We start from the raw sequence: 27499 nt of genomic DNA, 5'->3' as shown, positions 1-27499 counted from the left end.
TATCAATGCAAAAATCCTCAATAAAATACTGGCAAACTGAATCCGGCAACACATCAAAAAGCTTATCCACCATGATCAAGTGGGCTTCATCCCTGGGATGCAAGGCTGGTTCAACATATGCAAATCAATAAACATAATCCAGCATATAAACAGAACCAATGTCAAAAACCACATGATTATCTCAATAGATGCAGAAAAGGCCTTTGACAAAATTCAACAGCCCTTCATGCTAAAAACTCTTAATAAATTAGGTATTGACAGGACGTATCTCAAAATAATAAGAGCTATCTATGACAAACCCACAGCCAATATAATACTGAATGGGTAAAAACTGGAAGCATTCCCTTTGAAAACTGGCACAAGACAGGGATGCCCTCTCTCACCACTCCTATTCAACATAGTGTTGGAAGTTCTGGCCAGGGCAATAAGGCAGGAGAAAGAAATAAAAGGTATTCAACTAGGAAAAGAGGAAGTCAAATTGTCCCTGTTTGCAGATGAGATGACTGTATATCTAGAAAACCCCGTTATCTCAGCCCAAAATCTCTTTGAACTGATAAGCAACTTCAGCAAAGTCTCAGGATACAAAATCAATGTGCGAAAATCACAAGCATTTTTATACACCAATAACAGACAAACAGAGAGCCAAATCATGAGTGAACTCCCATTCACACAATTGCTTCAAAGAGAATAAAATACCTAGGAATCCAACTTACAAGGGATGTGAAGGACCTCTTCAAGGAGAACTACAAACCACTGCTCAATGAAATAAAAGAGAATACAAACAAATGGAAGAACATTCCATGCTCATGGGTAGGAAGAATCAATATCATGAAAATGGCCATACTGCCCAAGGTAATTTGTAGATTCAATGCCATCCCCATCAAGCTACCAATGACTTTCTTCACAGAATTGGAAAAAACTACTTTAAAGTTCGTATGGAACCAAAAAACAGCCATCATTGCCGAGACAATCCTAAGCCAAAAGAACAAAGCTGGAGGCGTCACGCTACCTGACTTCAAACTATACTACAAGGCTACAGTCACCAAAACAGCATGATACTGGTACCAAAACAGAGATATAGACCAATGGAACAGAATAGAGCCCTCAGAAATAATACCACACATCTACAACCATCTGATCTTTGACAAACCTGACAAAAACAAGAAATGGGGAAAGGATTACCTATTTAATAAATGGTGCTGGGAAAACTGGCTAGCCATATGTAGAAAGCTCAATCTGGATCCCTTCCTTACACAAAAATTAATTCCTTATACAAAAATTAATTCAAGATGGATTAAAGACTTAAATGTTAGACCTAAAACCATAAAAACCCTAGAAGAAAACCCAGGCAATATCTTTCAGGACATAGGCATGGGCAAGGACTTCATGTCTAAAACACCAAAAGCAATGGCAACAAAAGCCAAAATTGACAAATGGGATCTCATTAAACTAAAGAGCTTCTGCACAGCAAAAGAAACTACCATCAGAGTGAACAGGCAACCTACAGAATGGGAGAAAATTTTTGCAATCTACTCATCTGGGAAAGGGCTATTATCCAGAATCTACAATGAACTCAAACAAATTTACAAGGAAAAAACAACCCCATCAAAAAGTGGGTGAAGGATATGAACAGACACTTCTCAAAAGAAGACATTTATGCAGCCAAAAGACACATGAAAAAATGCTCAGCATCACTGGCCATCAGAGAAATGCAAATCAAAACCACAATGAGATACCATCTTACACCAGTTAGAATGGCGATCATTAAAAAGTCAGGAAACAACAGGTGCTGGAGAGGATGTGGAGAAATAGGAACACTTTTACACTGTTGGTGGGACGTAAATTAGTTCAACCATTGTGGAAGTCAGTGTGGCGATTCCTCAGGGATCTAGAACTAGAAATACCATTTGACCCAGTCATCCCATTACTGGGTATATACCCAAAGGATTATAAATCAAAGACACATGCACAAGTATGTTTATTGCAGCACTATTCACAACAGCAAAGACTTGGAAGCAACCCAAATGTCCAAAAATGATAGACTAGATTAAGAAAATGTGGCACATATACACCATGGAATACTATGCAGCCATAAAAAATGATGAGTTCATGTCCTTTGCAGGGACATGGATAAAGCTGCAAACCATCATTCTCAGCAAACTATCGCAAGGACAAAAGATCAAACCCCGCATGTTCTCACTCATAGGTGGGGATTGAACAATGAGAACACATGGTCACAGGAAGGGGAACATCACACACCAGGGCCTGTTGTGGGGTGGGGGGAGGGGAGAGGGATAGCATTAGGAGATATACCTAATGTTAAATGACGAGTTAATGGGTGCAGCACACCAACATGGCACATGTATACATATGTAACAAACCTGCACATTGTGCACATACACCGTAAAATTTAAAGTATAATTTAAAAAAAAGAGAAAAAGAAAGAGAAAGAAAGAAAGAAAGAAAGAAAGAAAGAAAGAAAGAAAGAAAGAAAGAAAGAAAAAAGAAAGAAAGAAAGAAAGAAAGAAAGAAAGAAAGAAAGAAAGAAAAAAAGAAAGAAACAAGGAAGGAAGGAAGGAAGGAAGGAAGGAAGGAAGGAAGGAAGGAAGGAAGGAAGGAAGGAAGGAAGGAAGGGAGAAAAAATGAGAAATAGATCCCTTTTGATGTAGGACCTTTTCTTTATTTTATTCATTAAAGAGCAAATTATCATTAACCAAATGGCAAAAGCAATAAGCCCCCATGAGAGTGTGTGTCAGTTAAATCTTGTCTTGGAGACCCACTGAAGCAAAGGGATTATGACTTAGAATTCTGCTTCTGTGACACATATGCAAGGACAAATGTGAGAAATCATGAGAAGAAACAGCAGGACCCAATAGACCCACAGAGTTCATGCATCCCCAAAGACCCAAAGAGAGGGTGTGATACGAATAATGCACAAAATTACAAAAAACAAAGCAAGGTAATATATAACCTAGAATTCTTCTGTAAGCTTTGTTCTTTGTCTCTTTGCTCTGCAGGTTAACTGGTTTGATAAAAACTCTAAGTGAAGTCTAGATTAATTTTTTCATTGTCCTATTTTAGCGGATTGTTTTTACAGTAGTAAACATTCATCTGGGATTGGGTTTAAATTGTAAAGACAAATGCTCCCTTCTTTTCTTGAGTTTCAATACAATCTATTCATTCCATTAAAATGTGGTGGAAACTCTCTTTTTAATCAAAAGTAAGTTGATTAATAAGCTATTTCTTCCAGAGCACTGATGTTCTGAAGAGTTAAGACCCTCTTTCATTAAAAGTAGAAAATACAGGAGTGAAAAAGTTCACTTTGTTTTTAAAACAAAAAGTGAAAGAGAAATAACCCAAAGCAAGGAAGTCCTCACTTCCTCCTGCACAGCCTTCTTAAGCATGCCTGTTCTTATTCTGCTTTTTCCTGCTACTTCCCATTTGCTATTTCGTATCTAGCCAAACAGGGAGACTGAATTTCCTTGAATTTTTATGAATCTGCTTGTAAGTTTGCTTTAATTTCATGATCAAAGAGCAGCACTGTAGTGACCATCTCTTAGTATTTGGTGATATTTTAGCCAAAGGTTCTCTTATAGTTTCCTATAAACAATGGGCTTCAAGGAAGGCTGTACATGCAGAATCAGTGTACAAAACAAACATTGCTTTCATCTGAGGAACTCTTGAGGCAAAAAAAAAAAAAAAGAAAAAGTGTTTTAAAAAAAGCTGACCTTAGAGTGAGAAAAGGAAGTACGAAAATTAATTCTCATTGGAGCAGCTTCCAATCTAGTTGAGGAGCCAAACCTAATACATCCAATACAATTAGAGAACCATAAAGGGCAAACATGTTAAAAGAGCTTAATTTTGTAGTGTGGCCTGCAGGCTTCCAGAAAAAGGAGGAGATCAGTGAGCTAGCAGCAGAGAAGCCTTCCTGGAAAAGGTGAGATTCGACATCCTTCTGTTCTATCTCAGGGGTCTTAGCCAGGCACATTTATGTTGGGCACATAGAGTAGATGGCTACTTGTTTCTTGTCTAAAATGTTAGACATTCAGGTTATAAAAAAGAAAATGTATCAGAGTTTATAACTATTTCTAACCTTCTATGCTAACAATTTTAACCATGCTTCTTTTAAAACCTAATACCTGTAATCCCAGCACTTTGGGAGGCCAAGGTGGGTGGATCATGAGGTAAGGAGTTCAAGACCAGCCTGGCCAAGATGGTGAAACCCCATCTCTACTGAAAATACAAAAATTAGCCAGGTGTGGTGGCACGTGCCTGTAATCTCAGTTACTTGGGAGGCTGAGGCAGGAGAATTGCTTGAACCTGGGAGGCGGAGGTTGCAGTGAGCAGAGATCGTGCCACTGTACTCTAGCCTGGGGGACAGAGCAAGACTCCGTCTCAAAAAAAAAAAAAAAAAAGCGTAATGGATAAAACACTGACAATGCTTCTCAGTAATGATCATTAATATTACTCAAATTTTATTAGTGTTCTCTCCTTTATCTACTTGCAAGTTGAGTTTAAAAAATGAAGTTGGTTTTCCCTAGCCACCCCATTCTTCTAGACCTCACAGTCTCCACCTAGCCACCACCTTCAGTGAGTACTGAAGGGGCAGACTCGTTCATTGCCCCATTGACTGAACAAAAACTGTTTTCTAAAATAAAAATGTATGAAAAGAGAGTGTATGCCCCAATATTTAAAGAATTATAACTTCTTTTGCATTCTGTAAGCTACTTCTCCCTTCTACTAGCAGGAATAATTGCAGCGCCCATACTGCGAAACATAGGTTTATCGTTTTCAGATGGTATCACTATGCTCTCTGTCATCTATGTTGCATTTCCTGTTTCATCTTCCTGCTCAGGAACTTATGTACTGAGCTTTGGCTTCACAGGAGATATACTCATATATGTGATGTTTGACATATATTTTTAAAATAACATGATTATGCCTTAAAAACTAAATGTGAAAATATACTTGTGGACTACAAGTTATAGTTGGGAGCTTCAACTCTTAACTTTTTTTTTTCTTAGCCAGAAATACTTTTCTTAAATATATGTGTTTGAAAGACCACTAAATTTATTTCAATAACAACTAAAAATTACCTTAATCTGCATTTGAAAATAAGCACAAATTGAAATGGAATTTAGACGGATGAATTGAAATTCAAAGTTCTCTTAACCAAAGACTTACCCAATAAATTACACTGTTAACTGAATAATTGCTAGATTCCTGTTTATCATGTAATTTGTGTCCAACTTACTGGTATAGAGAGGAAATTGTAGCATGACTAAGATTAAGTAATTCTTTTTTTTTTTTTGAGACGGAATCTGGTTCTGTCGCCCAAGCTTGAGTGCAGTGGCGCAATCTCGGCTCACTGCAAGCTCCGCCTCCCGGGTTCACGCCATTCTCCTGCCTCAGCCTCCTGAGTAGCTGGGAGTACAGGCGCCTGCCACCAAGCCCGGCTAATTTTTTGTATTTTTTTTTTTTTTTGTAGAGACGGGATTTCACCGTGTTAGCCAGGATGGTCTCGATCTCCTGACCTTGTGATCCATCCACCTTGGCCTCCCAAAGTGCTGGGATTACAGGCGTGAGCCACTGCGCCCAGCCCGATTAAGTAATTTTTATGTAGTACATGGGGTAAACATGTTGATTAACTTAGTAGTAAACAGTTCAGAGTGTCATGATTATTTCTACCCACAAGGCTGGCCTGGTGATCTGTTCACTATCTTGCCAATATGAGTCACCTGCTCCTTCTTTTAGGGCAAAGGCTCTCAAATATGCACATACCTTGGAATCAAGTGGTGAGCTTTGAAATACACTGATGCCTGACTTTCAACCCCAGATTTTCATATAATAACCTGGGGTGAAGCCTGGGAGCTGAGGCTTAAAACATCCCAGGTGATTTTAATGTGCAGCCAGGTTGAGAACCATTGCTTTAGAGTGATTCTCTTTACCCTAAGCTGTATCTGCACTTGGAAGATCTCTATTCTAACAGACAGTAGATAAGAGGCTTTCTAGTGAAGGTAAAGAATGTCTCCATTTCAAAGCATTCTGGAAAATGTGTTATACTTTAAAAAGTATGCCTGGGTCCCATACCTCGCTCTTGCTTTGCTCTTCCTCCTCTATTCATTCATTAAGCATTTATTATGTGTAAGATAATGTGCAATTTCAGATTCCTGACCATCCACCAGATTCTGACCATGCCTCATATCCCTCTTTATAATATGTAAAGTTTTCAGGACAATCTCAGTTTCTACTTCTGGAACTCAACCCCTACCCTGGCTTTTTGCCTGTCCTATTAATCTATATTTCTAATTATGTCTTGATTTAGAAAACATTTTTATTTTAAGGAATAAATAACAGGTAACATCTTTTTTGCAAAAGGATTTTGTATGGGTATAGGATTAATTAGTGTTTGGTCAGCATGATGTAAAGAAATTTGGTGACCTTACACTAAATAAGCACTGTAATACTTAAAACAAGATCTGGAAATTTGCAACCATCAAAAAAGGAATCATGCCTTTCCTTTGCCGTGGAAAACAAAGATGACCTTCTACCCTTGAACTTACTTTAGTAGTAGAAGGCTATATATTCCAATTAAAGGGGCCAAATCTGTATATCAGAATGTGTTCAGAGAGGTACATGGATGATTGGAAAGTCTGACTACTTGGGATCAAATACTATGCCCTTAACATCTGATGCTAACAAATATTACCCCAAAATTAATACATGAACCTAGGCTGAGCTGTATTTTTTTTTTTAGGGAAATGAATGGCATTCTATGATAAGCTTCTGAGTGTTTCCTTCATTTAAATACTGGTAATATGAATTTAAATATAATTGGAGTTGCTCATTAAAATTTTCATATACTTTTGTTCTTTTTAATAATGATTATAGTTATGTTTTTACACAAGTGCTATATACCCAAGATAGAAAACTTGAAAAACTCCAAAAAGTACAAAAAAAGAATTATTTATAATAATATATCCACTCAAGTCAAATGCTATTCACATTTTGGTGTGAGTGTCTCATAGATAAGAGAGAGATGGAGACACACACACACACACACACACACATGTATCCAAAAATATAGGGGTTATATAAAACAGATTAATAATGTATAGCAAAATTTAATATCTAGGTACTTCTAAAAAATTTTGTGTCAATTTTTCAGTCTTCAAAGCTACACCTATACCTGTTCCTGTATTATTGAAAAATAATAACCAGATAAACCTGGCCAGCTATACAAATGCTCTGAGAGTTGAGATAACATGCAAATGTAGCCTCACATATCAATGTGTGAAAGCTGGACAGACCACACAGCTCAGAAAAGGAAGTACACTCTGCATAGCTAACTTGCACATTCACTATCCAAGCTGCACCATCTTCAGGGTCATTGTGTGCCAGGCATATCAACTCTTCTCAATAAAAATGGTGAGTAACAGATTTTATAACTCTCCTTGGCTTCGGGCAAATGTGCTACTCTTCTCTGCATAGAACAGACAGGGTTGAGGGTGCTTCACAGTCAGGTCCTCCGAGCCTTTGGGATTTTGCTTGGCCACTTGTTCCTTGTGCTGATGAAGCTGCTGAGTTTTGTTCATGCCAGTTGAGAGACGTGGCTTCAAGAGTTCCCTTTTTTTGATTCTAGCCTTCAGAATACGGGAAGAGCACTGTCTTGCAGAAAGAAAACATGCATTCTTTGTCTTTGCCTCCTAGGATAGCTTGGTGCCAGCCCCAGTAGTTTAGTCGAGTTTCCTGTTATGAGCAGTTTGGATCCCAGGAAAGGACTCCAGTGGCGAATGTTGGGAAACATTAATGATGGTGATTGCCATTTTGATAACACAGTAGATTTTACAAAGGGACCTCTTTTGTTTGAAAATGCATTTTTTTATTTTAATTAAGAGACGCAAAAAAAGCCCAAACAGTCTTAACCTTAAGGATAGATTGTGTTCCCAGAATTAATGGGAAGTCATTATTTGGAGCATACTTAAAATGGTGAGTGGGTTCCCGGTACTACTTTAACCCATAACATAGCTGAACTACAGCAGTAATATTCTGCTTCATAATTTTCCATTATTTCTTTGAAAAAAAAAAAGGAAAGATCCCAAAATATACGTGGTGTTCATATGCTCTCAGAGTATAGAAGAGAGCTAATTTTCTGTCTTTGTCTGCTATTCCCCAGCCCCCAGAAGACTGGAAATTTGTTATTCCTTCTCTTATTACAGAGAGGATACCTTCCTTTTGTCAGCCCCCAGTGAGAAGACAGGAGTTGGAACGAGGACTCCTGTGCTTGCTCAATTGGAGATTGTGCATTGCAGACATTGGAACAGGGAGAATAAAGGGATCATTCAGTGATGTGTGTTGATGTGACTGTGTATTGTCTGACAGCACCTTGAGTTAGGATAGGGAAAGAGTAGAGGTGAGAGAGGGTAATCTTGCCATGGGGGACAGAGGAAGAAGGAAGAGTGATAAAGTGCAAGTCACTGAGTCTTGAGAAGGGGAGTACACAGTGGAGGAAATATTAGCACATGACCCTGCCTGTGGCAACACCTGTAGAAGACCGTCTCGGGCTCAGGTGGGAGTGAGAATTATAAATCCCTCTATGTTTCCAAATTTTGTCTTTAGGTCCGGGATTCCTAGAAAACAGCTTGACCTTGGCCAGGCGCGGTGGCTCACGCCTGTAATCCCAGCACTTTGGGAGGCCGAGGCGGGCAGATCACGAGGTCAAGAGATTGAGACCATTCCGGCTAACACGGTGAAACCCCGCTTATACTAAAAATCCAAAAAATTAGCCGGGCGCAGTGGTGGGCGCCTGTAGTCCCAGCCACTCGGGAGGCTGAGGCAGGAGAATGGCGTGAACCTGAGAGGCGGAGCTTGCAGTGAGCGGAGATCGCGCCACTGCTCTCTAGCCTGGGCCACAGAGCGAGACTCCATCTCAAAAAAGAAAAGAAAAGAAAGCAGCTTGACCTTAAACAAGGGCACTTTATTTATCCAAATAAAGTGCTATTTGGATTTTCTTAGGCAAAACAAGATAACAGCAGGAAAAAAGGAAGCATGTATTTGGTATAACGATGTTTTTAAAAATTATTGTTTTCTTATAATAAAAGTAACATGGCTGGGCATGGTGACTCACACCTGTAATCCCAGCACTTTGGGAGGCCGAAGTAGGCAGATTACCTGAGGTTATGAGTTTGAGACCTGCCTGGCCAACATGATGAAACCCCGTCTCTACCAAAAATACAGAATTAGCTGGGCATGGTGGCACATGCCGGTAACCCCAGCTACTTGGGAGGCTAGGCAGCAGAATCGCTTGAACCTGGGAGACAGAGGTTGCAGTGGGCTGAGATCGCGTCATTGCACTCCAGCCTGGGCAACAAGAGCAAAATTCCGTCTCAAAAAGAAAAAAAAAGTAACACATATTTCTCAAAAAAAAAACTTTTTAGAAATATAGATAATGGTCAGGCACCGTGTCTCATGCCTGTAATCCCAATTTTTTGGGAGGTCAAAGCGGGAGGATTACTTGAGGAGTTTAAGACCAGCCTGGGCAACAAAGCAAGATGTCATCTCTATAAAAAATTAAACAAACAAATAAATAAATCAGCCAGGCCTAGTGGTGCATGCCTGTTGTCCCACCTACTAGGGAGGCTGATGCAGAAGGATTATTTGAGCTCAGGAGTTCAAGGCAGCAGTGATGAATGATCATGTCACCACACTCCAACCCAGGCAACCCTGTATTCAGAAAAAAAAGAAAGAAAGAAATATAAATATGTAGAAATGAAACATTAAGCATGTTTTATAATTCTGTCAACTTAGGGACAATCACCAGGTTAGTACAGATCTTTCGAGAATGTCATCATTTTAAATGCATATTTGATAAATGTAATTTTATAAGTGTTATATACTTTATGAACCATTTCCTCACATTTTATTTAAAATATCTTTAATAATATCGGAGTTACAATGTAATTTTTAATGATAAATCATTTTTAATAACTGTGTAGTAGCCCACAATTTTTTTTAATGAGTTCCATAGAGTTGGACATTTCAGTTGTCTCTTTTTCTTTCCTTATGGTGATATAGACAAGACTGTCACAAGCATTTTTTATACACTTTGTCTGATTATTTTGCATTGACAGAACTCCTAGCAAAGTAGCCAGGTGAAAACCTACACATATTTAAAACTTCTAACACAAGTTACCTTGTTGTTAAGCAGCATACTTTAAGTTTCTTACTATATAATGGCATAGTAAGTGAATTTCCCAGTGCAATTATGGCATATACATGCCTATCTTTGTATACCCATGCCTATTTTTGTAGCATGGAAAGGTTATACTTCAAAATTAAGTTACTTCCCCTTAATTTCTTTCTCCCTAATATTGCTGCTGACATTCTCCAACAAGTGGCAGAAAGCCATGTAGCATATTAAAGAAAGGAAAAAACTCCATTTTTTCTCCTTGAAAGAGATCAGATACAGTCAACAGGCTATATCCCTGGCTTCTTGTTGACTGGTTTTGCTTACTAGTTGTTTTCCGTAAGTCACTTAAGCTTTGGGTTTGTTTCCTCATCCAATGATGGTGATGACGTGATGATGATGATGATGATGATGATGATGATGATGATGATAGCTATCCCACAGGATTGTTGTGGAGAGTAAGATTGCAATTATAAAGCACCTGTGACAGTACAGGCACATACTGGGCACTGGATAGATGTTGGATTCCTGTATTTCAGCCCCAAATAAATAGTTTCCAAAGCATGCATAGAAACTCCTAGTGAATGCAGTAGGAGAGTGATACTGGCACTTAGCATTGCTAAGCCCTGATATACACTATCTCATTAAATTCCTCTAACAATTCCTGCAAATAGTTATTCCTATTCCCCCTGTTTTCTAGTTGAGTAAACTGAGTCTTGTAGAGAGTAAGTAATTTTCTCACAGCCACACAGCTACTGAATATTGGGCCTGGAATTTGAGGACAATTCTATCTGTTCTCAGAGCCAGAGCTCCTCTACATTTTGTTACATCTCAGAAAAAGTAGATACCTAGGAAGACAAGCTGGTAGTCAAAGAAAAGCCCAGGACTGGCCTTTAGGGGTATGCCGGGTCCATCCTCAGGCTGGTGACCGTGTCTGGTAGGCTTGAGGATCAGCTGTCATGTCTGCTTCTGCTATGGTCACTATGAGTTTTCCTACTTTCAGAAAGTGCACTTTATTGAAATGTTGCAGAGGCCACTGGGATGAGAGACTGAAGGAATGCCTGGCTTTGTGGTTCTTCATCCCAGGATCCAGAAAGGGGGGCTTAATGACTACATAACTCCCTTCTCCACCCCAAGCTCATCTGCTGTGTCACCACTGTGACCAATCCCCACCTCCCCCACTTCCTGAACTGTCCAGGAAGGGAGCAATCCAAAAGGGGACCAAGTGGTTATAAGGAAGTTCACCTTTTATTGCCCTTTCCCTGTAACTTATTGGTAAGGAAACTGTGGAAATGTGCGAGAATGAAGCACAAAGGCACTTGGTGTTTTATGAAGATAGGCACATTAGATATTAAGATTGATGGGCATTGGACACACGACACTGGGCTCATCTTCCAGCCTAGCAAGGGTGCTGGGTTCCAGCTCAACCTTCCCGTTTCTCCCTGTGGAATCTTGACCCTATCTCTTCAGCCCTCTTTCAAGAGGCTCAGTCAAGGTACAGAGTTGGCTTAGGTGTTCCCCTACATCCTTATTCATAGTGTGATTCTAGATTTTAGAAGTGGGAGAAGAGGCAATAGAATTCTACTTTATCTGCCCCTGTGGAAATTGACTTAATCTATATCCTTAGATCAGCTCACTTTACAGTCCTAAAATGAAAACAATAGAATAATACTTGTTTACTTGAAAAGTAATTTTAGGTACATTTTAAATTGTAGAATTTTCTGGAAGAAATGGAGAAATAGATGTTCTAGTCGTGTACAATTTTTTTTGAATTTTATGCATAAACCTTAGGTCAGAAAAAAACACAGTAAAAGTTGTGTTTGGGGTTTCTGGTTTGTTTTGCTCCTTTCATCCAGTTTTCAAGCTACATGAGAGCTCCTGAAAGGCGTGTAGTCAAATTGTGCTGTCACTCATTCATTCAACAAAGCTTATTTGAGCTCCCACTTCAAGTCTGCACTCTGCTAGTCATTGGAATGCAGGATGAACAACACATGGTGTCCAGGCTTCCCACGGCTTACACTTAGGGTAGTGGTTCTCACACTTTAGCATGCATGAGAATCACTGGGAGGGTCAAGGATGGGGCCTGGAAATGTGCATTTCTTTTATTCATTTATTTATTTATTTTTGAGACAGAGTTTTGCTCTCGTTGCCCAGGCTGGAGTGCAACGGCATGATCTTGGCTCACTGCAGCCTCCACCTCCCAGGTTCAAGCGATACTCCTGCCTCAGCCTCCTGAGTAGCTGGGATTACAGGTACCCACCACCATCCCCAGCTAATTTTTTTTTCTTTTTTCTTTTTTTTTTTTTTGAGACAGAGTCTCGCTCTGTCGCCCAAGTTGGAGTGCAGTGGCGTGAACTCGGCTCACTGCAAGCTCCGCCTCCCAGGTTCACGCCATCCTCCTGCCTCAGCCTCCCGAGTAGCTGGAACTATAAGCACCCTCCATCACACCCGGCTAATTTTTTTTTTTTTTTTTGTATTTTTTAGTAGAGATGGGGTATCACCGTGTTAGCCAGGATGGTCTCGATCTCCTGACCTCATGATCCACCTACCTTGGCCTCCCAGAATGCTGGGATTACAGGCATGAGCCACCACACCCGGCCACGCCCAGCTAATTTTTTGTATTTTTAGTAGAGACGGGGTTTCACCATGTTGGCCAGGCTGGTCTTGAACTCCTGACCTCAGGTGATCCGCCCACCTCAGCCTCCCAAAGTGCTGGGATTACAGGTGTGAGCCACCGAATCCGGCCAAAAATGTGCGTTTCTAATAAGTTCTCAGATGAGGCTGACACTGCTGGTCCAGGGCCCACGCTTGGAGAACCACTTTTCCTGGGAAGTAATAGATCAAAAACATCAAAGTGAACAAATAAATAAAATACCTTGCACTGAGCTCTGAAGGAGGAAAATGAGGAGCTGAGATAGAAAATGGAGGGGAGAAATCCTCTTGAGAGAGGTGTCTGGTCTCTGATGAGGGGATGTTCAGGCTGAAGCAGTAGCTCTCTGCTCTGGCTGCACATGAGAATCACTGCAGCAGCTTATAAAACATCCCTGTTCTCAGGCCCCGAAACCAGTGAAACTGAAACTTGAGGTGGGGCTCAGTGAGAGTTGAGCATTGCTACACCAAAAAGTGAGAATGAGTTAGGCATGGGGTAAATGGGGGTAGAAAGCAGTTCAAGCTGAGGAAGTGGCGGGTGCAAAAGAGATGAGGGAGGAGAGAGCTTGGAGCTGTAAAAAGACCAGGATGGCTGGAGAATAGGCAAGAGAAGAAGAGAGTGACAAGAGATGGTTTTATGGGACAGGCAGTGGCCACACACATGAATGCTGGGTCTTAAGGCTGCCTTAGTCCATTTGGGCTGCCATAGCAAAACACCTTAGACTGGGTAGCTCGTAAACAACAGAAATTTATTTTTTACAGTTTTGCAGGCTACAAAGTCCAAGATCAGAATGCCAGTTTGGTCATAGTCTGGTAAGGGCCCTCTTGCAGATTGCAGACTGCCAACTTCTTGCTGTGTCCTCACATACTAGAAGGAACAAAAAAGCTCTTTTGGCTTCTTCTATAAGGATTATTATTATCCCATATGCATTAAGTGTGGATGGCGGCTCTATGCAAAAGAATGTTCATCTACCACTGCTTCTTCTGCTTCATCTACCTCCCCTTCTGCAAAAAGGGACACCTACCTTCTGCAGCAAGATCTATCCCATTGTGTTAAAAAAAAAAAAAATCCTGTACTATGACAAGTTAGTTTTAAGCCAAGGATAAGAGGCTCAAATTCTAGCTGGCATCTTGCACTCATATAACCACCACCTTCAATTAGAGAGGTGATTATTTTTTCTTTTAGGTAAAGAAAATAATGGCAACAAGTCAAATGTTGGATTGAACTGCATGTGTCCAAAGGGATATGTCTTGAAAATATCTGTATGTAGAGTGAAAGAAAGCACAGAGTGAGAGCTCTGTCCTCATGTGCTAAGCACCTCCCCAAAGGCCTCACCTTCTAATACCATCACCTTGGAGGATAGGATTTTGACACATGAATTTTGGAGGGACACAAACATTCAGACCTGGAATTTGATCATACTATTCACCACAGCAGCCACTGGAGACACCTGAGCTGAGGAGTGGGTGCCATTACCTGCTTCATATTTTGAGGGTAGGGCTACTTCTGAAATGACATGCATCCTCTCCAGATGCCTTGATCCTGGCTTGGGCCTTAAATATTGGTTTGTTCCTGTTCTTCCTCAAAAGTGTAGCCCCAAATTTGACTACATCCAAGTTAGAGAATAAGTACAGAGTTTCTGAGGGGAACAGGTCCTAAGATGTGAAAATAAATAAACTGTAGGCCGTGATGGAAGCCCCAGTTGAGAACCGGTGTCCCAGGGAAATCTGAGAGTACGGCAACGGAGCTAGAAGTTTCCCTGTGAGGGCTGGAGTTCCGATCCACTTCCTTCAATTAGAGAGGTGATTATTTTTTTCTTTTAGGTAAGCTGTGGAGGCCAATCACTCCACACACTCCCCTGTTGCCATCCCTGGCCTATTCATATCCTCCCCTTCTGCAAAAGAGGACACCTACCTTCTGCAGCAAGATCTATTCCATTGTGTTAAAAAAAAAAATCCTGTACTGACAAGTTAGTTTTAAGCCAAAGATAAGAGGCTCAAATTCTAGCTGATATCTTGCACTCATATAACACATCAGTGCCTCTAGGAGGAGATGTGAGTCACTTCTTAGAGCATGTGTTAGAATACACTAAATTTGTGGCACCCTTGTTCTTGAAGTGGGTAGGCATGGGGCTCCAGTTCTTAATTTGGCATCTTCAATATCATTTCCCCAATTCTAGGACTCCATTCCATCTGCCCTTTCTTTTCTCTCATGTCCTTCTCTTTTTAAATTATTATGAAACACATAATACAACAAATGCTTACATACTCACCACCTACAATTAATGCATATTACTGTTCTGGCGTCTATTTTAAAACTAAAAAAGAGAAAATTAAAGTCCCTTTCTGCCCTTTTCCAGTTCTATGCCCCTCCTTCCCACAGCACAGAAACAACTCTTTTAAAAGTGCCTTTCAGAATAGCCTTCCCAGCCATGGTTTTATGCTTTTATTTTATCTGTGTGTATCCATAAAACATATAGTATCTCCAAATATATAGTATTGTTTTGCCCAGATTTTTTTCATAATTTCTGCAATTTGCCTTCTTTCGCTCTACACTGGGTTTTTTTCAAGAATATCCCTTTGGACACATTCAATCTGTTGAATTGCTGTGTAATCCTATTGTAATTTATTCATCATCTATTCTCCAACATTTGATTTGTTGCCATTATTTTCAATTTCAAACAGTGGTAGATGAACATCCTTTGGCATAGAGGGTATGAGAACCTTCAAGTTTATCTAACATTAGCAACTTGTTCTTTAAGGTCATTGTAATGATTTACCTCGCATCAGCCTTGTACAAAAGTTGCCATTTCTCTACATCATCCCCAAAACTTGACATTGTCATATTTATTGATAGAGTTTTGACAATTTGTTACATGTAAAACTGTACTTCATTATTGTTTTAATTTTAATTTTTCTGATTATAACTGAGATGAAACATGTTTTCACAAGTTTATTAGCCATTCCAATAAACTCTTCTGTAAATTATCTCTCACGTGTTTCATCCATTTTTTATGGATTTTTTTTCATGTTGATTTAGAGGAATTTCTTATATATTCTAGGCATTAATCCTGTGTCAATTACAAGCATTGCAAATTTTGTTCTCCCAGTCTATGGCTTCTTTTTAACTTACTTTTGGTGTCTCTTTTTTATACAGAAGTTTTAAATCTTAATGTTGTCAAATTTTAAAATAAGTCTTTATCATTTCTGCTTTTGATGTCCTTTTAAGAAAATTAATCCCTACCCCTTAAATATTAAAGTCATTTTTCTAATTTTTCCTTGAAGTGTTCATGTTTTTAAGACTCTATTTTCGTGTTTAGGTCTTTAATCATAAGTATACCGTTTATACTTGTGATGCAAGGCAGGCATCTAATATTAGCTGATATGGATAACCACTAGTTGCAGTATTATTTACCTTAGCTTGTTCTTTTCCCCCATCACTTTCTAATGCCTCCTCTGCCACATGTTCATTTCCCATCTTTGTGGGACTCTGCTTCTGGGCTTCCAACTCTGTTACACTGATCAATATAGTTCATCAAATTCCATTTTCATCATTGTTTCTTTTCTTTTCGTTTCTTTTTTTTTTTTTTTTGAGACAGTCTCGCCTTGTCGTCCAGGCTGGAGTGCAGTAGCACGATCTCTGCTCACTGCAATCTCTGCCTCCTGGGTTCAAGTGGCTCTCCTACCTCAGCCTCCCTAGTAGCTGGGATTACAGGCACATGCCACCACACTTGGCTAATTTTTGTATTTTTAGTAGAAACAGGGTTTCACCACATTGGCCAGGCTGGTCTTGAACTCCTGACCTCAAGTGATCCACCTGCCTTGGCCTCCCAAAGTGCTGGGAGTACGGGCGTCAGCCACTGTACCCAGCCTCATTGTTTCTTAATTATGCTCTTTTGCTCTGGATTCATATATCTTCTTGCACAGGTACACATAACTCTTGTCTGCTGTCTAACAATTTCTTTGTGTGTATGTGTGTGTGTGTGTCTTAATCTACTCACGTTCTTTTTTTTTTTTTTAATTTTACTTTAAGTTCTGAGATACATGTGCAGAACGTGCAGGTTTGTCACATAGGTACCTGTGTGCCATGGTGGTTTGCTGCACCTATTGACCCATCCTCTAAGTTCCCTCCCCTCGCTCCCCATCCCCCAACAGGCCCTGGTGTGTGTTGTTCCCCTCCCTGTGTCCATGTGTTCTCATTGTTCAACTCCCACTCATGTGTGAGAACATGCAGTGTTCGGTTTTCTGTTCCTGTGATTGCTGAATAACAATCTCTAAGATTATTCAATACTTCTACTATTATTACCCAAACACAACCAGGATTTTAATACAGGGTAATTGCCCGTTGAATACAATCCTTCAACTCTATTTCTGGTTCTTAAAACTTCTGCTTGGAGGAAATGAACATCACTGTCATTTACACTTAATTGGCCAAAGTAAGTCATATGGACATATCTCAGTTAAACAGGGCAGAATTTACAAGGATGTATAATCCCCATGCATTCAGGGTCATGTCAAAGAACGTCATCAATTTGGAAGAACAGGAATATTATATACTACCATGTATACAGTATAGGTCTTCAAATGACTGAGAACTTCATTTTGACATCACTCTTAAATGATAGTTGAGCTGACTATAAATATTCTAAATATATAGTTACTATTCCTTAGCACTTTACAGACTTACTTGATTGGCATCTCACTTCCTTTGTTGCCAGTGGAAGTGTGCTTTCAAATCTAATTGTCATTCATTGTATTTGAAATTGTCACCCCCTTTAAAATCTTTGTTCTGAGCTTTTACTGTGCTTCGTAGAGATGTGAATTGATTTTTTACTTATCCTGCTTAGTACTCATAGTATCCATTTAAAACAGGAGACTAAGAATATTTTCTCTGAAGAGCCCAGTAGTCAATGTTTTAGGCTTTGCAGGCCCTCTGATATCTGTCACAGCTATTGAACTCTACTGTTGTAATGTGGAAGTAGCCATAGACAATGCATACATAAATGAGTGTGGCTGTGCTCCAGTAAAACTTTCTTTATAAAAATGGGTGTCAGGCTGGATTTACCCAACAAGCTATGGTTGCCAACCTCTGATCTAAAGCCTAATGACTTTCTTCAATTCTTTAAAATTCTCAGCCATTATCTTTTCAAAAACCATTACTCTATCACTTCCTCCTTCCTATGCTTTTTGTCTAAAGCTCCTATTAAAGCTAGTCTCTGATCACCTATCCTCCATGATTTTAATTGCTGTTCCAAACTTTTTATCTCTGTGTCTCTCTTTGATGAATCTTAAATCCATTTATCAGCTTCATCTTTCCATTCACTACTTTTTTTCATATGTGTTGAGCCAACTGTCCTAGTGTGTCCAGCACTCTCCCAGTTTTAGCACTAACATCCCATGTCCTAGAAAACTTTCAATTCCAGACAGACCACGAAAGTTGCTCACCCTATCTAGAGTGTCCAATGCAGATTTTATCCTATTTCTTGAGTTTTTGTTTTAATGATAAAGTTTGTATTTCCAATTTTTGGAATTGTTTCTCTTATCCCCCACATTCCTGCCTAATATGTGCCTGTTTTTGTTTTAAATATTCTTATATTCTGTTTTGGATAGTATTCTATTATTTCTTAATGAATCCTAAATTCTTAAAGTCCTTTTCAGATTATTCTATTGTTTTAATTTAATTGATATAACCCTGTATTTCATGATTGATTTTGTGGAGTTCTCTTTCTCATTAATAGTTTTCTTCCTGTGTTACGGAATTTCACGTTGTAGACAAATTTCAAGGAGGTTTTGTTGATCGGTTGGTTAGTTTTCTTTCTACCTGCCTTCACTCCACATTCTGTCATGCTGTACTTATCTATACCACTTCTTCCTGAGGCCTCCAGCCCAGAGCCAGATCTATATGAACATCTGGATGATTCAGGCCCACAGTAATTCTGGACATCTCGCACACTCGTTACTAAGTCAACTGGCCGCCTGGCCTAGCTCCTGGTGCTGTGCTGTACTTAGTCCAGGGTTTCTTGTTCTGGAACTGGGTTTCCTGCACTTCTGTGCATTGGAGAATGATTAGCAGCATCTCTGGTCTCTACCAGCTAGATACAGTTGGACTTCAGCACTTTTGTGCATTGTTAGATGTTTAGTAGCATCTCTGGTCTCTACCAACTAGACAGCACTAGCACCTCCGCACCCTCCCATGTGACAACTCAAAGCATTTTCAGATGTGATAGAATGGCCCATGGTGGTGTGAGGGGGCAAAATCCCCAGCCCCCCAGTTAAGAATCACTGGTTTATACCAACACAATCTCAGCAACATACCATTTAGTCCCCTTTCATGTTGCTGAGGAGGGAAAAGCATGTCTCTTACTGCCCTTGGTTTCACAGAGTGACCCTACACTATAAAAGCTAGATTAACAAACCCTTCCATACCCTGAACCAACAGCCGCCTCTTCAGTCTTTCAGTCTCATTCATTGCCTTGTGCTTCTGTTCTCTTTCTAAAATAGAAAGATTTATCTTCTTTTTAAGTGTTGCTATCTTTAATGTTTTTTCATTTTATATTTAATCTATCACTGACATGTGCTAAGTCAGTGAGAGAGCCACAAGCTTTCATTTACTGACCAGAAGTTGATCGCTCTCCTCTGTCTCTTTTCCTGCATTTCCCTTTAGCTTCATATCTTCTGGGTTTTTTTTTGTGGTGGTTGTTGTTGTTTTGTTTTGTTTTTGACACAGGGTCTTGCTCTGTCACCCAGGCTGGAATGCAGTGGCATGATCTCAGCTCACTGCAACCTCTGCCTCCTGGGTTCAAGTGATTCTCCTGCCTCAGCCTCCCAAGTAGCTGGAATCACAGACGTGCACCACCACGCCCACATAATTTTTGTATTTTTAGTAGAGATGGAGTTTCATCATATTGGCCAGGCTGGTCTCAAACTCCTGACCTCAGGTGATCTGCCTACCTCGGCCTCCCAAAGTGCTGAGATAACGGGTGTGAGCCACCACACCTGGCTAGCTTCGTATCTTTCGTTTCTCTTTTCCGCCTTCATCCCTGATTAATGGTATTGAGCAAATCAACAAAGGAGAGGAAATGCTTCAGCATCAGGGTTGATGAGACACTAGGAGAATTAATGCAGTTACTTCCAGGTCTCCATTACCACACTTCACCCCTACTCCAACCTACTAAGACGGTGGTTCTCAAAGTGTGCTCCCAAACCAGCACATCAATATCACCTGGGAACTTAATAGAACTTCTTGGGCTGCACCCAATACCTGCTAAATAAGAAAGGAGGTGGGGCCCAGCCACCTGTGTGTTAACAAAGCCTTCCCGGTGATTCTGATGCACGCTCAAGTTTGAGATCTCCCAAACTCGGACATAGCTAAAGACGCTTTGGATCAGTGGTCCTCAACCTGGCTGCCCATTTTAACTGCCTGTTGAATTTTAAAGTATGCAGCTGTTTGAGTGCCAACCCCAGAGATTTTGATTCGGCTGGCCTGGTGGCTCAGGTACTTTTTTTTTTTTACTCTCCAAATAATTGAAACATCCGGCCAAAGTCTGCTTTAGTTATTCATTTACTGTTTAGCCCATTCTGATAATCACTTATGCCAGTGTTTTGGAATTCTAAGCGAAAATTGGTAAACTTCTAGTGAACAGAGTTTAAAGTGATCTCTTCTGGGGCTTCACTCCCTGGATTTCTATTTCAGTTCTTCTCATTACAATTTACCTTCTGTGCCTCAATTTCTCCATATGTAAAAAGCGATAAGTCACTATACCTACTTATTAAGTTTATTTTAAGGGTTGCATGGGTTTATGTGTGAATATCTTCAGCATAATGCCTGTCACACAGCAAAATCTACACAAAATATTTCTAAAAGATTTTGTAAGTTCTACATGCAAAAAAAAAAAAAAAAAAAATCCTGCAAAACTAACCTTAGTCAAAATAAGTATCTTGGGAAGAGAGACTTTTTAAAAAGTATTTAAAGGGTATTTCTCTTTTTTTTTTCATATTAGGACCTTTTGCTTTATAACTCCCACTTTTTCCCAAAAAATGTTATATGCTGTTTAAAAACATTGGTAAAAATTAACTTTTCTCCTAAAAAATTTTAGAATTTTACTATATGCCTTTTAAAACTAGCTAATGGAATTTTAAATCAGAGTTCAGGATATTCTATACTCAGATTTGAGCTACAGAAACTGATAAGCCAACAATAAATTCAGCCCTTATGCAAGTTCTGGCAGAAGTGAAAAGATATGGAGATGAAATTAACATCTGCTGAATCTGATCTATAACAGATATTTAGATGAAATAATTTGGGTGAAATTAGTGAAAACACTTTCACAGATGTTTGGGAGGCTGAACTTATATGAAAATGTTTGACTTTTCAAGGTATGGACATAGCCCAAAAGAACTACCAGCACTTTTGCTCGTTGCAACATTGAAATAAAAGTAGTTACATTCACTTTATCACAACAGAACATTCATCCGAGAGAAATTAATTTTATCACATGTACCCACAACTACATGAGACAGCATTTCAGGCTGGGTGGACTTTTTTCAATAGCAGAACATAGCCACCCAACACAATACGGCTGCAATAAACACTGCTCAAATTAGTCACCTAGGAGGCAGGGAAGGGGAAGACAGGGAATTTCCAAACTATGTCTTAATCATCAAGCAAACCAACAAAAAAGACTGTGAGGGTGAAATCGTCGTAGCTTCCGACTTCTAAGCAAAGTCCACCTGTAGCTACCAACCATGCCTAGTGCAGATGGTTTCCATTCTCTGATGTAAAACCTAGCCACCCTGAGCTAATTTGATAAGCAGGGCAAGGAGAGAGGTAGGGCATTCCCATAAAACAGCCAGGATAACCATGTCTTGAGGGCTAATTCGGCATGAAAAACCATATGTAATATTCTAGACTCCTTGACTCTTCAATATTCTCATTTTTCTCACTATTCTACCCTTCCACACGGTAAGCCCTTCTTTTTAATTTGTAAGCCACATATACCAAGAAAATGTGGGGAGGGCTGCAAACACATTCCTGGGAAACAATGCTAGGTCTCCCTTTTGATCACTGTGAATACTGGTTTCTCCTTTGGGTTCATTGCAGACAGGTAGTCAGTCTATAGGTGAGGAAAAAATGCCTTTCTTGGGCAGGTAATTTGCACAAACTAGAAACACACCATATTTTTGCATTTGTAATATCTGTGTTACCTTTTCCATTGCTAAGATCTGTATTTACCTGAATGGCTATAAATACTGCCCCCATAAATACTTGTAATTAAAGGAAGATTTTGTTTAATGGAGCATTTACTATGTTAAGTGTTCTAATAAATTTGGACCTTTAAGTGACCTAGATCCTCAGTGGAAACAAAGGAGAGATACTGATTAAAATTCAAGGCTCCTTGAAGCTAGCTGGTTGAGTGTGGAAGCCTTACCTTGACAGTAAATTCTGTTTTCTCAAGTTCTCTGAGTACTTCTTTCCTTCTTGTTGCATCCTCCACATTGAGACTGGATTGGTCTCCATTATCAAACCCACTGGATTTATCTTCCACAAGCCCACTTTTTATGTTACCTGCTTTGTTCCTGAAAACATTGGAGTTGGTGACGCAGTTCAGATAGTTTCCCTTTGGCTTTAATGTATACAGTTCTGGGTATATAGAAAGAGTCAGGATAAGGTTTGGTAAAGTTTGTCTTCTGGGTAGGCAGCTGATTTTGGACATGTTTGGAATGGAAGCAGTATCTAGGTGTGGAAAATGGGGTCATAGTTAAATGAATAACATCCTGCTTGGAGGTTGTGGACGAGTCTTGAGTGTGCGTGTGTGGAAGGAATTTAGGGGTGGTTAAAATTTGGTATAAAAAAAGGTACTGATGTCTGCAACTTTGAAACTCATCCAAAAAGAAAAAAAAAAAAACAAAAAGCAGATGAATGGATAAATGGACAGATGTGATAAAGCAAGGATGCAAAATGCTAACCATTAGAGAATGTAGGTGGCAGTATGTTGGTGTTAACTTCCAAATTTAATTTCAACTTTTGCAAATGCTTAAAATATTTTTAACAAAGCGCGGAAGGGAAAGTTTAAATGTCACATAGACTGGGCAAGTGGAGCTGGGAAATATGGAACTCCATTTTCTATATTCTTAACTCATGTGTTTACACATCCATTTACCCACCAAATGAAATATCCACAATAAACCTTTTCCCCCCGAATGTGAATAGCTTCATGATTTTCTCCTCTTGTAAAAATGAGATACATGCGATGATAAATTTTTCCTAAAATATAAGAAAATGTAGGAAAGGTAAAAATCTTACTATCTAAAGAAAACCACTATTAACACTTCGATAAATATTTTTCTAGACATATTCCTACACACAGTATAAGGCCTTTCCATTTCTGCATTTTACAGCTGTGCTTTTGCTGCTTCTCCTTCACTTTCCCCTCTGCCAGATCAGATCTGGCACTTCCTTTAATGCTTGGTTCCAACTTTCTTTTTTCGTGAAAACTTCCACTTTGCACTCTCTTCTGCACTAATCCCTCTTGATTTGGCGTGTCCTGTCTTCAGCATTTCTCTTGTCAATGCCTTGAAATTATCATCAAGCACCTTTAGTTTTCAGATGCATTTTCTTCCCAATTATTTTGCATTCCACCATGTTATTTTGCATACCTCAAGTTGCCAATATGTTTTCACCAGGCTGGTAATTTTACAAAAACCTGTTCTGATTAAGGCAAAACCATGCTTCTAACTTAATAATTAACTACACAGTTTAAAACAAAATCCTCTGTCTAGACAGAAATGAGGATATTCATGGCAATCAGTATATGTTAATTTAGGGAAACACTGAGATCATAATTGTAAAATAGAATTTTATTTCAGAAAATATAAACCAGACTCAGCTCCTGCTGTTTTTGCTTAGATTTTGTCATTGTCCAAAACCACAGTAAGATACCATCTCACACCAGTCAGAATGGCTATTATTAAAAAGTCCAAAAATAACAGATGCTGGCTAGGTTGTGGAGAAAAAAGAACACTTATACACCGTTGATGGGAGTGTAAATTACTTCAACCATCATACAGGACAGTATGGCAATTCCTCAAAGACCTAAAGACAGAAATACCATTCAACTCAGCAATCCCATTACTGAGTATAGAGCCAAAGGAATATAAATTGTTCTATTATAAAGATACATGCATGTGCGTGTTCTTTGCAGAACTATTCACAATAGCAAAGACATGGAATCCACCTAAATGCCCATCAGTGTTAGGCTGGATAAAGCAAACGTGGTACATATACACCATAGAACTACTATGGAGCCTTAAAAAAGAATGAGCTTGTGTCCTCATTCATGAATGGGACATGGATGGAACTGGAGGCAATTATCCTTAGCAAACTAACACAGGAACAGAAAACCAAATACCACATGTTCTCACTTATAAGTGCAAGCTAAATGATGAGAACACATGGACTCACTGAGGGCAACAACACACACTGGGGCATATCAGAGGGTTGGCGGATGGAAGGAAGAAGACTAGGCTTACACCTGGGTGATGAAATAATCTGTTCAGCAAACCCTTACAACACACATTTACCTATGTGACAATCCTATGCCTTACAACACACATTTACCTATGTAACAATCCTATGCCTTACAACACACATTTACCTATGTAACAATCCTATATATGAACCCCTGAACCTAAAATATTTTTTAAAAAAAGATTTTGTTGTTGTCATTTCCCAAGGGTTCATAATGAGTCATAGGTTCGGTCTCTGAAGAGCAGGAGAGGTTCTGGGCTCCCCAGATGGCTTTTGGCGGTGTTTATAGACATTTTATTTCATGGGAATAAAACTAGGCTTTGGGTCTTTAAAATGTGAAAATAAGTACTCACTTATATTTGAGAGTTATCTTTAATATATCTACTTCAAGGAGTTTCCATCAGTTCACATTCTTGCATTGTAAATTTTAAACATGGTTTCCTAATTTTATGGAAGTATCTTATTTATTACCACTGCAACATCATCTCAGTGAATCTCAAAGAATTTGATTAATAGACTAGACAATGTGAGCAGTAAAAAGTGTACTTTTCTTCAGGAATAGAAAAAATCGGATTGTTTCTCTCTTCCTCCTGTAATCATAGCATTGTCCAGAGCTATATCAAGCTTCAAATCACTTTTTAAACTTTGTATTTTAGGAAATAAGAAATATAATAGGAATAAAAATTGCTAACATTTTACTAAGTGCTTCCCCTATGCCAGACACAGTTGTAAGTATTTTTAAAATATCAAATCATTGAATTCTTGCAGCAACCCTGGATGACGTACTACTTTTACTCCATTTCATGAATCTGGAAACCAGTGGGGAGCGAAGTTAAGTGATTAGCAACCAGAAAGATCCAATCCTAGACTGTTTGGCCCTAGAACCTATGTCTAAACTATTCTACTCTCCTAGTTCTCTAGGGTAAAAAGAAATGGCACCAACCCAGTCTAGAGGTAGAATACAAAGAGAGCTTGCTGTTTCATAAACTTAGTATGAGTTTGCATGTCTCTCTCTATGTGTGTGTTACTAGGTTGGTACCAGATTATTAGTTAACTGTTCTAATGATACTGTGAGCCCTTCTCTTAAGACATATGCTTTGACCTTTTTAAAAAGAATTGGGAAGAATTTATACCAATTGATTTCTCCTTCCTTGCACAACAGATTGTTTGTGTGTTTGTGTATGTGATCAAAAATATATTAAAGAAAATTTAAAAAATTCCACAGCCATAGCTATTTCCCTTGTATTATGTGACCATTCGGTCTTTATCTACAAGTATATGCATTTAGCATAATTATCATATTATTTTTTCACTTAAGTTTAATTCATAAACATTATCTCACATTCTTACACACTCTTCATAATCCTTTTAATTATTGCAACACATGCCCTGTTTTTGTTATCTTTAGAATTATTACATATTATGGCTCTGTTTTAAGCCATCTTTATTTTATTTTATTTTATTTTATTTTTATTTATTTATTTTTTTGAGACGGAGTCTCGCTCTGTCACCCAGGCTGGAGTGCAGTGGCGCAATCTCGGCTCACTGCAAGCCCCGCCTCCCGGGTTCACCCCATTCTCCTGCCTCAGCCTCTCCGAGTAGCCGGGACTACAGGCGCTCGCCACCACGCCCGGCTAATTTTTTGTATTTTTTTTTTAGTAGAGACGGGGTTTCACTGTGGTCTCAATCTCCTGACCTCGTGATCCGTCCGCCTCAGCCTCCCAAAGTGCTGAGATTACAAGCGTGAGCCACCGCACCTGGCCTATTTTTTTATTTTTTATTTATTTTTTTTGAGATGGAGTCTCGCTCTGTCGCTCAGGCTGGAGTCCAGTGGCGCGATCTCGGCTCACTGCAAGTTCCACCTCCTGGGTTCATGCCAGTCTCCTGCCTCAGCCTCCCGAGTAGCTGGGACTACAGGCGCCCACCACCAAGCCGGGCTAAATTTTTTTGTATTTTTAGTAGAGATGGGGTTTCACTGTGTTAACCAAAATGGTCTTGATCTCCTGACCTCGTGATCCACCCGCCTCGGCCTCCCAAAGTGCTGGGATTACAGGTGTGAACCACTGCACCCGGCCCTATATTTTATTTTTGTACCTTTATCATACCTTTTAAATTACTACTTTACATTATATTATCCAACAGAACTAGTCTCCCTCATTCCTTCCCTCATTGCTTCTATTTTCACATTTACTGATGTCCTTATCCATGTATAAATAAGTAAACTTTATAATAATTTTACTTAGTTCTTAAATCCTAGCTCTAATTCTAATTGTATTTTTCTCAGTTTCAAAAACAAAAGGATTAGTATACAGGGTCTAGCTTTCTTTCTTAGCATTGCTATGTATAGGGTGCACCTTACTTTTCACACTTTGCTCTTTAGAGATTTTTTCCAACTACTCAAGTAGCCCTACCTATTCTCAGGATGGCTTTAAGGTCAAGGCAGGATCTGGCCAGGGAGTAGAGAGCAGCCTATACTGGAGAACCAATTAATCCCACAGTAAATACAATTCCAGTTCAAATGATTCCCCTCTAACTGAGTGAGCAAATTGGTCTCTGGCAACGAAGGGCTCCTTATTATATTTTTGTTGTTACTGTTGTTGTAATTCAATTTAACTTTTCCCCTAGTGTGGTTTATAGGGTATTTATATTAACTTATAAAGTGTTGGGATGTGTGTCATTCTCATAATTTCATGCTCTAAATTCCTTCGGGATTGAATGCTACTTCTTATTCTCTCAAGAAACACTGTTGCAGATCACAAGCCTCTATTTTCTGTTTTTCCAGGTTTTAAAATTTAAAACTTTAAACAACAAATCACTCAAGGTTTGAGTGAGATACATTCACCCCCAAGACATGTAAAATGTTCTCTTAGTATAATCATCCTCAAAGGTTGCTATAAATCATCATTTGAAATGCTTTCATTGAGGTGATGACTAATCTTTTGACTATTAAATTGCCAAATAAAACACTCAAAAATGACATGATTCCATCTTAAAGATGTTAATATTTGGTTTCCTTATTAAAGTGACTTCAGGATAAAACATTTGTATGTATCATGAATGGTTATTGCGTAAAATGTCAGCTTAAGAAGTCCTCCATTTTTGTTTTCCCTTATCCTGAAATCAGAATATCATATCAT

General features: G+C 39.1%; 1 protein-coding gene across 1 annotated transcript in view; it reads left to right on the top strand.

The window, feature by feature from the left end:
* Positions 1-7347: 7347 nt before the first annotated feature.
* Positions 7348-27499, top strand: part of FYB1 (FYN binding protein 1) — a 165708-nt gene continuing 145556 nt past the window's right edge. The window contains exon 1 of the mRNA XM_032135673.2: positions 7348-7428. Within this exon, the coding sequence (XP_031991564.1) occupies positions 7426-7428 (3 nt within the window). The 5' untranslated portion in view covers positions 7348-7425. The remainder of the gene's footprint in view (positions 7429-27499) is intronic.

The sequence above is a fragment of the Hylobates moloch genome, unplaced genomic scaffold, assembly GCF_009828535.3.
Source record: "Hylobates moloch isolate HMO894 unplaced genomic scaffold, HMol_V3 SCAFFOLD_17, whole genome shotgun sequence".
Classification (NCBI taxonomy): Eukaryota; Metazoa; Chordata; class Mammalia; order Primates; family Hylobatidae; genus Hylobates; species Hylobates moloch.
This window is presented reverse-complemented; position numbering and strand designations above follow the sequence as displayed.